At 41.2% G+C, this 12755-nt stretch overlaps 2 protein-coding genes across 2 annotated transcripts in view; one reads left to right on the top strand and one right to left on the bottom strand.

The window, feature by feature from the left end:
* The window catches only part of FIG4 (FIG4 phosphoinositide 5-phosphatase), a 48881-nt gene extending 39671 nt beyond the window's left edge, over positions 1 to 9210 (bottom strand). The window contains exon 1 of the mRNA XM_054280190.1: positions 9045 to 9210. Coding sequence (XP_054136165.1) covers positions 9045 to 9113 — 69 coding nt within the window. The 5' untranslated portion in view covers positions 9114 to 9210. The remainder of the gene's footprint in view (positions 1 to 9044) is intronic.
* Positions 9211 to 10612: 1402 nt separating this feature from the next.
* The window catches only part of AK9 (adenylate kinase 9), a 58628-nt gene continuing 56485 nt past the window's right edge, over positions 10613 to 12755 (top strand). The window contains exon 1 of the mRNA XM_054279790.1: positions 10613 to 10938. Coding sequence (XP_054135765.1) covers positions 10822 to 10938 — 117 coding nt within the window. The 5' untranslated portion in view covers positions 10613 to 10821. The remainder of the gene's footprint in view (positions 10939 to 12755) is intronic.

The raw sequence follows: 12755 nt of genomic DNA on the forward strand, positions 1-12755 counted from the left end.
AATTACTTAACTTTAAAAGCCATAAAAGGAAACACCATCAGCTTCTAGCTCCACCTTGTACACTGCCATTACTGTGGTAACTGAGTGGTAAATTTTGCTGTTTACTCCTGAATGACAGTAAGAAGGCCCCCCAAATTCATATACCATCACAATACTCCCTCACTGAAGCCTTCGAGGCAGCGCTTTGGCACAGGACAGCGTTTCCTACAGGGCTTTTTCCAGCACTGATGTCCTGCAGTGCACAGCCCAGGCTCCCCAGCATCTGCAGGGGATCCCTTAGTGCCAAGCTCTTGCTTCCCAGCAGAGAAATGACAAGGACAGTGCATGGCACCACATGGTACAGCTCTTCTGCTGCTATCACCCACCATCAGCAAGAAACACCAAACCACCAAGACACACACTTGCTTTGACCATGCCATTATACCATCTTTTTCTTATGGAGCAAAGGTGAATGGGCAGAGGGAAGTATATTCATTTGTAATACTCAGATGAGAAGTTAGTATGCATTTCAGGAGTGCAGCTTCTTTATTTGTAGAAAACTGTTAGTTAATTAAATGTAAACAATTTTAAGTATTCCATAATACTGCAGTACAGCACAGTGATGTCCCACTATGTCCAGCTCACTAAATGAGTGCAATTTCTTCCCAAAGTGACACCTATGGTCATCAACAAGTAATACTGAATATAAACAGAAGAGCAAAACTCTAAGATGCTTTCCTAATGGCAGTTTGGACCATAGAGCACATTTAAAATTGGGACACACACAACACACGGGGAAGGGGAGAGAGAGAGTGAGAGAGAGATGAATATATAGAGTTGCAAATGCTATTTCTAAGGAAGTTCAACTGGATACTTCTCCATTATCATTTTAATTAACTAATAAAACAGAGAAGTGCTATGAGGAATGCATTACACACATCACCTTGGCAGCTGCAATAGAGGGCTGTGCACAGCTACAGGGCCAGCATTAGGTGCTGCTGCTGCTGCTTAGAACATCTTCGATTACATGAGGAGTGATTGTACCTGCAGATCATGGAAGCAACCACCATAATGAATGGTACTTAACAGGCTCTCTGAAGTCATTTAAAGACTAATTTAAGGGGTTTAAGCTGGAGAGTCAGACTGTGTAATGTATTAAAGAAGGTCACTTGAGAGCAGCATCAAACCTGAGCATCAATGGACTGAAAGGAAGGCGGCAGGCAATGAGAAATCTATCTTTAGCAAATGGGCATGTTACCCACTGCATGTCAGAGGATATTCTTGTGGAAGTAATAAAGGAAACATCTGCAAAAACTTTTGAATATGTGTTAGTGTTCAAAACTAGGAACCCAAAATTAGACCTCTGCTTGGGAAGTTTTCAGGACTGGCTAACAACCCCAGAATTACTTGAAAAACAGCCTGATATGCCCACTCATATTCAACCTTCAAGATCTGAAAGGAAAACAAAGATAGTATGAAAACTAATGATGCAAAAAATACACAAAAAAGACACCTCAGCATTAGCTGTTTCTGCTACCTAATTTATGCATCTAATGAATAAATCAGTCTATCTTACTGGATGACACAGAGCTCAAATAAAACAGTATCAGTGATATGTGCTGCAATTATATTTCCTACCACATGAATACTAGGAAATCATAAAGAAAAATACCAAATCAACACAACACTGAGCATGTAACAACAAATAAATTTCTATGGCTGTAATATAATTGTAAAATTAATCAAAGCTAAAATGTGCTGTAGTGTTTACAACTCTTTTGATTAACAGAAATTGTTACAATAAAAAAAGAGCAAAAGCTACGGAAACCTTTCTGGAGTATTTATCCTTATTACTTCATTCTGTTTATTACTAAGTTGAACTGAATAATTTGAAGCATTTCCCAAGTGTCTCAAACAATTCCACTCCACAGCACAGCCAGTGCATTTAGATAAATAGGCAACCTTGACCAACAAAGTACTTTTTTCCAGAGAACAGAAGTGCAGCAGAAACTGCCGGCTCCTTCACCCTGCTCTGGCCAGAGCCCTCCAACCACACCTGAGGTGACCCATGCTGCTTCCAGGTTTACTGTGCCCCTGGCCTTTGCTGAAATTTGCTAACAAGCACACTTTACCAACTATGGCAACACACCAGGCAGCTACAAGAGCTGGACTGAAGCTTAATTTATTGCACAATTATCACTAAGCAACCACAAGATAGAACAGCATTAGTCATTTCCACCTGGGACTGAGTTTTAACCAAAGCAATCTAATTGAAAGGCTTTACACCATCTTTTATCAATCTTTTGATTCAGCCAAAGCAAGCAAAGTAGCTTCTTCTAAAAGGAGTCGAAACAAAATAAAAAGACTTACTGAAATTTGTTGGTTTTTAATGGCATGGTAATAGTTCTGAAATCAAACATTCTGCTTACTTATTTTTTTTTCTTTAAGATTACTTCTTTGAACTCTGAGTCTATAACTATGATTTACTTCTTTGTATAGACTAATTATGACTAAGAAATGCTAGCACAGCAAAAAACTTTTTCAATCCTCAGTTTAAAAGTTACAAAGAGCTTAATCCGCAGGGGAAAAAAGCACAAAAATACACCACAAGTTGAAAAATAGGCAGTGCACTAATACAGTCAGTTTTCAAATCTTCATAGAGCATTAAGAAAACAGTTATGATTTTAGACAAAAAGCTTGCAAATGACAGCTGCTGAGACCATGGATGTGTCTAAAAACACAAAGCCCAGAGAGAAGCAGGTTCACCATGCCATCTTCCAGATCCCTACACAGCTGCTCTCTCACTCCCCCTCCTCAACAGGACAGGCACAGAAAATAAGATGGAAAAGGTGATGGGTCAGGACAGAAAGATGGCCCCTAACATTTACCATTACAGGCAAAACAAACTTGACCTGGGGAGAAGGTAATTAACTGACAGTTAAAATAGAATCACAGTATAATCACACCTCAATGTAAAAACTCCACTCTGCTCCTTCTTTCTACAGGACCTAGAGTAATTCTGGAAGTGTCTGTCTTTCATCTCTCGTAGAAACTGCCAGAATGACACACAGAAAGGAAGACATGATAAGGCACAAGGAGTGGTACCTGGAAAAGCAAAGCCACCTGCTTCCCTTAATCTGTTGAAACTCTTCAAAAGAAGATCCTTCAACAGGAGAAATTTTAAGAACACATGTTGCCAAGCACCACTCCCTGGTCATGTAGGAATGAGTACCCATTCTGCATTGCACAAGCCACAGAATTCCATGAATTCCTTTTATGCCAAGGCAACCATTGCTTTTTGGTCCCAAACATGACTTTTCTCTTGCTACTCCATTGAAGGACTCCTCCACATTCTCCTTTCTAATTCTAAACTAAATCTATTAATTATCTATCTATACATTTTTCTTTAGCCAAATACCTATTTGCTCTTTAGCATCTCTTCTGCTGGAATACTTTTTCAGGAAAATAAGTAACTGGATGCCTTTCCAGGAGTCACTTCAGTAGACCAAAGAACTCTTGCTGTCCTTTTACTCCTCTTAAGACATTGCTAGCGTGTATGTCACCTCACTGGACCATCAATGGACCTATACCTGAGTGAATTCTTGTTTCTTAGATGAAAATGGACTGTAAATCTACACAATATACCATATAAGATTTTATTCTAGAGATACATTAGTATTTTTCATTAATGGCCATGTCACAAATAACCACATCTCTCTTTTCCAGAGCTGTAATTGATCAGCAGCTCAACCCTCTCGCTCCTTCAGATAAAACCCAGATCCTCCTCCTTCTCCTCTACTGCTTCTGAATTGATAAACTCTCAGTAAACTTTCATTGGTGTGTAATCTATTGTAAGGTGCATGAACTTTTATAATACACCATTATACTTCAAATTATTCCTTTTATCTACTCCTGAGGATCATCACCATAATTTCTTGCTTTATTGTGCTCTGATTATCCTAATTATTTACAATACCTTAAAAGACTAATCAGATCTGGTCCCTGTTTTGAGCTAATAACATTAATGAAAATGCTTAAGTACATCAGTCCTAAAAACATTACTTGAAAAAAATCATCCCTATCAGATGATTCCTCTTTCACTCCACACTAATTTATCTACTAATTTCTCTTCTAAGCTTCTTCCTTCCATAATAGAGATTTTCCTTGTGGCGCTACATCTCAATAGAGGATTTGATTTAAATACATAAGGTTATCTAATTTTTAGATTAAAATGTGTGATACAACCAGGTTAATCTGACGGCATCTTCCTAAGTCTAGGCTGTGTTTTATGTCATTTGCCTGAATTTGCAATTACTTTCCTATATGCAGGACTTCAGAATGGATTAAATATTCCATTTGTCATATTCCAGTCACAGCACTACCCTTGACTTGAGCAACTTGAAAATATTCAGAGTAATTTCACTGGTTAGTATATTTATTTTTACCTCAACACTGATTGATCCCTTCTTCATAACCTTATTCTTGTTACTCACTTTCTCTTCACCCCTTGTTCAGTACATTCACACTCAAAGTAAATTTCTACTTTAAACAGAGGATAATATTTATTTAGTTTTTAGGGCCATAAGAAACTCAGCTTTAGTAATAAAAATCTGTAACAGAATGTGCCTATTTTTATTCATCTTTTGTTACATTAAAATAAATACCTTTTTTTTTCCATAAAATCATTACCTTTAAATACACTAATTTGTGATCATTTATCCACAAGCCTCCCATCCAGAAAGGTGGATTCATACCACAACCAAATCTGTATGTGTACCTCTCTCCTGTTGCTCTAGCAATCATATAATGACACCCAGAACAACACAGGAGAAAAGAAATAAAACCCATGTTGCCAGAACTTAGGCAGACATTTGTAGGTACATCTTTCACATCAAGTGGGATGCATTCACTTTTGAACTTTAGTTTTGCTCTGCCTGCAAACATATCCTTCAAAATACCCTTCAAAACCTGTGGTATTCTCATCACTGCTATGCCACCAGCTATCTGCCCTGTTCATAAATGCCCTCAGAGCCCACATACATCAGTAGATCAATTTTCTCTATTTTATAGCCATAGATCCAGCAGTATGGCAAGACAGTTAAGTGTCAAGATAGAAAGTGACTTCTTGAGTTGCCCAAAATTCCTCCTCTCATCCCAATTCCATGCTCTACTCTGCCACATCACCATCACTCCTGGAACGCCAATACAGGGGAATAGGAGAGTCAGCTGAAAGGAGCTGTCTTCTGCTAGTGAAACTGTTCCAGAGAGAGCACATTTCACAGCCACCTCCAGATAGAAAATGATGATAGCTAATGGTTGCCCAGAAGGCTGTTCGCTACTTTCAACAATTTTTGAATGTGTCAGATACCCATCTATATAAATCAGTGCACTTCATAATTCAGTAAAAATTCTACAGTTTTTTCTGTGAAATCATATTCTATATTGAAGTTTCTCCAAATTAACCACAGATTAACTTCAACATTAAATATGCAACCCCTGGAGTTTTTAATACAAAAATCTTTATACTGTTACTATTAGAATAAAAAACATCTAAAATAAAACAAATGCCCATCGTTTTCTCTGGTGAATAAAGGGCAGAAATACCTACAGGTAATTATGCCAGTCACTTTACTTAATAAGCTTGTGCAAGTCATTTGGATATTGTGGAGATGAAGACTGTAAAAGAACCTGACTAGAATAAAATACTATTAATTAAGCCTCATAATACCCTGAAAGATAGGCAAGTGATATGACTTTATAGAGACAACACAAATTGTCTTGTTCAATGTCACATTGCCTCAGGGGAAGGATAATTTCATTGAACTAACCTACAGCTTTCAGGTGGGCTTCATCTGGGGAAAACACAAAAGTTCCATTTTCTCCTGAAGAAGAGATGAAAATATCTTTTGTTTTTTATTAGTCATAGAGCTCAAATATCTTTAGTGCCCTCTGGTGTGCATTTCAGTGATCAATATATGTATAAAAGGAAAGATAATTGGCATTGATCTGAATAAAACCTTCAGCTCATCTTTCTGACTACTTCTAAACAAGATTTCAACTTCCTAGGACAAGCAGGAGCTACAGTTAACACCTCCATGGCATTTATTGACCCAAAGCATCAGCTGGAAAGGCAGGTTTCAGCAACTACCCTAAATATAAACATTAATAGAAAATATAGAATTTTGCTCTCTGTTAATTCAATTGAGGCCATGAATTCAGTTCTCCTCACCTCTTGCAGTCTCTCATTTACTCCAACAACACCACCAGAGCAGAGCCTGTCCTCTTTGACTTCACTAATACTATTGTATTTTTATCTAAAAAGAAACCCAAATAAAGAAACCCTCTGTAAACCATTTCCACTTTTTCCACTTCCTCATCCATTTCATCTCTTCCTTTAACACAGGGATTTTACAGGAATAGGCTCAATGACCAGAGTAAAAATCATTGTCTCTCCCACTGCTGACAACTAAATAGTTCCTTCTTTGCACCAGAAATCTTAGGATATAGTCTCATGTTAGCCTGTATCTGACACAACTCCAAATCCCACATGCTGGATCTAGCAAGTCTATGGCCTTAGGGAAACCAGAAAAGCACCTGAAACAGGAAAAAGCTGTTCATTCTTATTTTTGGATGATGCTTATGCTGTACAAGTGACTGTCACAGCTGGCAACTCCATGATTGTGAGATCTTATGCAAAGGAGATGGCATGAGGGACACCTTGGGGAGAAGTTTGTCAGCAGCACAACATGACACTGAATGAGCTGTAACAGCGACTGATCAAACCACAAGCCCAATTTTGGGCTCCCCAGTACAAGACAGACATTGATACAGCAGAGTGATTCCAGCAGAGAGCTCTCCAGATGATCCACATGACAGAGCACAGGGTGTGCTGAGAGAACTGGGTTTAGGTTTGTTCAGCCTTCAGAAAGCTTTGGCAGCATCTTGCTGCTGTCTAAAACCATGTAACAGGAAAGCGTAGGTAAGAGAGACAAACTCTTGCCAAAGGTCTGCAGAGGCTGTAAAATCAATATATTTGAAGGTATTCAAAACTCAGCTGCACACAACCCTGAGCAATATGCTCGTTGAAGCTGCTTTGAGGAGGGGGCTCAACTTGGTATTCTCTGGAGGTCCCTTCTAACATCCCTCAGTCCAGGTATTTATTAAGTGCAGCAAGTCTTTTCAAATAATCATACCAAAATTACTCTTACTGCATTTTTTTCTTTCGAAAAAATCACTAGAATTTGAATATCAAACCACAAAGTGCTTCAATTTGTACTTTTTAAAAGCAAGAACAAAACCTTACACAGGGAAAAAGTTCCATTTTCATCACTCATAAGAAGTTAATGAAATAACAGCTTGAAATGCCCTTGCTCAGCTGAGATATTTCAAACAGCACGTGCTCATCCACAAACCATTGCCTTTCACAGCTGATGAAAACCATCTTGCCTCCTGGAGTGATCAGGACTGCTGGACCTGCCCCTCACTGAATTCTGAGCAAAGCACATCATGGACATCCATTCAGGCAGGGCTACCACTGGCCAGATGTAAAAGACTGTGGCTCCTGAAATAACATCAGCTGGAGAAGCCCAGAGAATGGCAGATAGCTGAAACAACTCCAAAGCACAATATCTGCCCTGCTCACAGCACGTTGTCTCTCAGCAGCAGAGAGAAGCAGGCCAGGTACCCACACATGGCAGTCACTGGAAGCCAAATCTCAGCTAACTGAGATGCAGCATGAGTTGTGAGCCAAGAACAACTAAAGTGAGTAATACAGGACTTGATTCAGAAATCATATTTCCCCGGTGCCCTACTCACACATAACAATAATTTAGCTGAAAATAGAAGAAAAAATAGGCTTTACCAGCAACATTGAGAAAGATAAATAAGGTAGCTTTCAAACTTCATTTAGGCATATGTAAAAAGTAACACTTTGGAATGACTTTCTGGAGTGTAACCTTTATTTTTAAAATTTACTTGTAAGAATAACTCTGCATGCTTTAATCTGTCTCTATTTCATAGGCTGTTCAGTGGGGAATTACAACAAAAGCACACATCTGCTTCTGACGGAAGCAAAGCTGGAAGTCAGATCTCTGTTCATACTAAGATCATTCTTGCATCTGTGACATTTTGGAAAGTTTCCAAGGGGCTTCAGTGTATAAATTATCTTTCTTTTATCAGTACAGGTAACATCTGAACTTGAAACTAGGCCTAACTTGCATGTAGAGCCATGGTACATAAACCTTTTAAAAACTACCTTAAGTGAAGAAACCAACATACTATGAAACACAAAGAAATTTGATTGGGAGCTAAGAAATGGTAAACACACGTGGTATTTACACCAAGAATTGGCTTCTGACTCACACTGTGCTCATCACATGGCTAAAGCAGCAATTACCACTCCAACCTCCAATCCACTTTGCCCGTGACAAAAACTACTGTGAACAACACATGCCTATAGTTTCTGCAACAGGACATAAGGAATGCTGAAAATCTTCAAGAGCTTACTTCCAGAAGTCAGACTGAAAACTCTGGAAACTGTTTCACCAGTCATTCGGACAATAAGGACTGAAGTGTGCCATAAACAGCAAACAGGTCAGTGCAGGTAGTAACCAATTCTTAATTCAAATATTAATTCCGGACACCTTCAGCTGTCCAGTTTTGACTGGGGGAGCCCTGGTATCCTGGCAGTGTGGCAGCAGCCCCAGGACACAGGGAAGGGCCCAACCCTCGTTCCCCTCGGCTGCGCTCCCACCGCAGGGCCCTGCGCTGCCCGGCCCCTCAGAGGCCACTGCTCCGCTACAGGCACGAGGCGGAGACACAGCGAAAACAAGAACTTTAAAACCTTATTCTTCTCAGTTCTAGGGATGCTTTGAGTGTGTGACCAAAAAGAACCAGATCCCAACACACGAAGAGAAAGGTAAGGGGTAGTTTTTGACAAGCTGCAACCCAGCCGAGGCAGCAGCTCCGAGCAGGGCCGAGCTAACACGCTGGGGGGGGCGGGACATCCCCCCGCGCTGTGCGGCGGCCGCAGCCCCGGGACCTGCGGCGGGGGGGACGCTACTTACAGCCCTGGTCTCGTACAGCACCAGCTTCTGCACGGAGCTAATCAGGGGTGCGGCGGCCGCCACCGGCATGGCGGGGGCAAGAGCGGCGGGGGCCGCCCGTGAACACGCTGGGAACAGCCGGAGCCGGGGGAGGACCGCTCCGGGCTGAGCGGGGAACCACCGCCGGCGCCGAGCGAACCTGGAAGTGCCGGCACGCCAATGCGCAGGCGCGCCCACGGGCGGCCGCGAGAGCGCGCCTGCGTCGCGGAGCCGCGTCACGCGGGGCCTCTCGGCAACGGCAGCTCCGGGCGCGGCGGCAGCGGCGGGGCACCGGGGCAGGCGAGGCGGCAGCGGCGGTACTGCGTCCGCACTCGCTGCTCCCACCAGGAACTGCTCCCTGCGGGGTGAGCACGGTCAACACCAGGAACAGCTCCGCAGCCCCGCCCACGCCCCGTGTGGGGCGGGGCCTCTGCCGCTCCCTCCCGCAGGGGGCGGGGCGCGGCCGTTGCCCGGGCAGCGGGGGCGCGCACCACGGGGCTCCCACCGGGAAGGGGGCTCCTACCGGGAGGGGGGCTCCCACCGGGACATGGTCCTGGGTGTACGTAGAAGGGTGCGTGTGTGTGGGTGTGTATGTGTGTGGGTGGGTGGGTGTGTGGGGTGGGTGGGTGTGTGTGTGTATGTATGTGTGTGTGTGTGTGTGTGTGGGTGGGTGGGTGTGTGTGTCTGGTTTAATTCTTTGCTTTGGTTGTGGTGGATTTTGTGAATTAGGAAATTGGCCCTTGTGAAGGTTTGGGAGGGAGCGAGGCTGCTGGGAACCGCAGGTAAAGCTCGGCCGGTGAGTTTCTGTGGGGGCAATGGGGAGCTGGTTTGCATATGTGGCTTTTTTCTTTTTTTAATATTAAAATGTTTAGTGCAAGAGCGTCTGAACATTTGTGTTTGATGTTTCAAGACAAACCTTTTCAGATTCTCATGCTGAAGTAGAGTTTTTTAGTTGAATTTTTAAATTTAGTTTAAAACTGACAGGAGTCGTGTTGGGCTGTGCTTGGTTGGGTGATTGCATGTGAGTTTTGCTGGGGCTATGACTCCGAAGTGGCCCTCTAAAGACAGTGGGGTTTAGTTTTGACTTTTTCAAACCAACTTCAGCATGCTACTCAGGTTTTGGCCTCCATTTTTGTTTGAAAGGTCCATGCAAATTTTCCTCCAACTTATCTTAATTAGTAATTTGTTTAGGTTTTAATTTGTTGTGCAGCACTGGACTTGCTACTGCCTGAATTCCTGGAAGAGCTGGGATTTGTGAAGAGGATGGTGGAAGAGATCAAGAGCTGTGATTTAATTCCACAGAACCTTATTTGTGTACCTGCCTGTGTGGACACAGAGAGTAGTTCCATTGGCCTTTCCAGGGCCCTTCTGTGTCTGAAGCACAAACCCAAAGGTCTTTGCAGGCCCATGGCCCGTTTCACAGACCAGAGAGAAGTCACAATTGTGTGGTAATTGGAGCAGGAAAGAAAAATCAACAAAAAACTAAAAAAGAGCAACAGCCAATATGAGACTCATGAAGAAGTCATCAACAGCTTGTGATCCAGGGTTGTTCCAACAGTGCTTTCTTTTTTATAAGTGGATTTTCTCTCATTTGATGGGTGCATTGTGTGTGTTCTGTAAATGCTTTTTCTTATAAAAGCTTTCTCTTTTAAAAATCCATTTACCTTGTAATTCACTTCCATTTTAAGGTCGTTGTACGCACATGTAACTACTGTACTTTATTACAAATTCTTTTTTTCCTTCTAGCCTTACAAAACACATGGCTTCACAAGAGGAAAAACAAGCTCAGCCCTTGACAGACATCTTTGATGAAGATGAAGCTGAAAGATGTTTTCTGTTGTCCAAGCCCACTTGCTTTATTGTCTTTGGAAAGCCAGTAAGATATCTGATAGATGTGTTTTTGTCAGATATTCTGCTCACAATTTTTTCCTTTCAAAACATTAGTTTACCAGTGCTACCAAAAGAGTCAAATACCTGCTTTTTGGATTTTACCACTCTTCAAATCCTGCAGAGGATGGTAAAAATTTAGGTCTTTTAAAGTGAGACCAGTTTATGCCTTCAGTCAGTTGTGATTAAAAGTGTTATTACTGTACTTAAAAGTTACTCATTGCTCAAAATGTTTCTTCTCTTTTGACATTGGTAAAATGGATTTGTTTTATTTTTGTGGTGGTTTAACCCCAGCCAGCAAGTAAACCCCACACAGCCTTTTGCTCGCTCACTCACCCTGGTGGGGTGGGACAGAGAATCAGAAAGGTAAAAGGGATAAAATACATGGGTTGGCAAAAGCCATGCACATGAGCAAATCAAAACAAGGAATTAATTCACCACTTCCTAGGGGCAGGCAGATGTTCAGCCATCCCCAGGAACAAGGGCTGCATCATGTTTTGTGGTGACTTTGGAAGACAAATGGTATCACTCCAAAAGTACTTCCCTTTCCTTGTCTTTCCCAGCTTTATATGCTGAGCATGACACCATGTGCTTTGGAATATCCTCGAGTGTCAGTCAGAGTCATCTGTCCCAGCTGTGTTCCCTCCCAGCTTCCATCCACCCTCATTTTCCTCACCAGCAGAGCAGTAAGGAAAGCAGGAAAGGCCTTGGCTCTGTTTAAGCCCTGCTCAGCACTAACAGAAACACCTCTGTATTATCAACACTTCCTTTCATCACAAATCCAAAACACTAGCTACTGTGAAGAAAGTTAACTCTACCCCAGCCAAAACCAGAAAAATGCTATTAAAATGTTTTATTTTTTAATAAACTTGATATATTAAAGACATAAATTGGTGTAAAGTAGCCTTCAGGGTAATGTACTGACTTACAGGCATGCAATGAGATATTACAGATCTTAGTATTAAAACTTTGACCAAATTCTATCCTATATATTTGGAAACATTCAAAATCCACCAAGGTGTCCTGATAAAAGGATCTGTACTACCTTTTAACTATAATTCAAGGTCTGTCTTTTTCTCAACTAATTTGTGGCCTCCTTACCTTAGAAACATTTGATGTTTTGTAAGCCTAAACATTTCAGATTTCTTTTTTTTTCCCAAATGTGAGTTTATATTATTGCCTCAGTTTGCTGAAGAGAGTTCTTTTTTTTGATACAAGTTTGCCTTATAACATGTCTTATGCACTTGTAAGAGTGCACTCAGCTCAACAGAAAACTACAGTGAACTAACTCATCTAGTTTTGAATGAACATAAAAATTTTAACCTTGCATTACAAAGGTAACTTTATGTTTCATAGACCAAAACACCATAAAATGCTCATTGAAAGACAGTACAAAAATTTCACATATTCTCAACCAGTGCCTTCATTAGATGCTTGACATCAATATAACAAGGTATTAAAATTGTACAGACCTTACCAGGAAAGCAGGGAATGAAATACTTTATTTTTGTGGTAATATTTTTTTTATATCTGACTGATGTGCCGAGTACCTATCCTACTTGAGATATATCTTTAAAATGAAAAATACAGTGCCATTAAAGCAAAGCCAAATACATATATTCTCATCACACCTGTAAGGCGTAAGGTATGAGTAGGCTGGAGTGTTTGTTGATACACTCTTAACTGAGAATGTAATTTATTTGTTGGTTTTGCTATTTTTAATCACAAAATTTATCAAGGACAAATAAACTGTCAAAACAGGTCTTCTTATATGCCCTTCTAAAAAAATGGCACAATCCAAAAGGT

Source organism: Melozone crissalis, unplaced genomic scaffold (genome assembly GCF_028551555.1).
Source record: "Melozone crissalis strain CALT ecotype California unplaced genomic scaffold, PUWL_Pcris_2 ptg000027l_1, whole genome shotgun sequence".
NCBI classification, from domain to species: domain Eukaryota; kingdom Metazoa; phylum Chordata; class Aves; order Passeriformes; family Passerellidae; genus Melozone; species Melozone crissalis.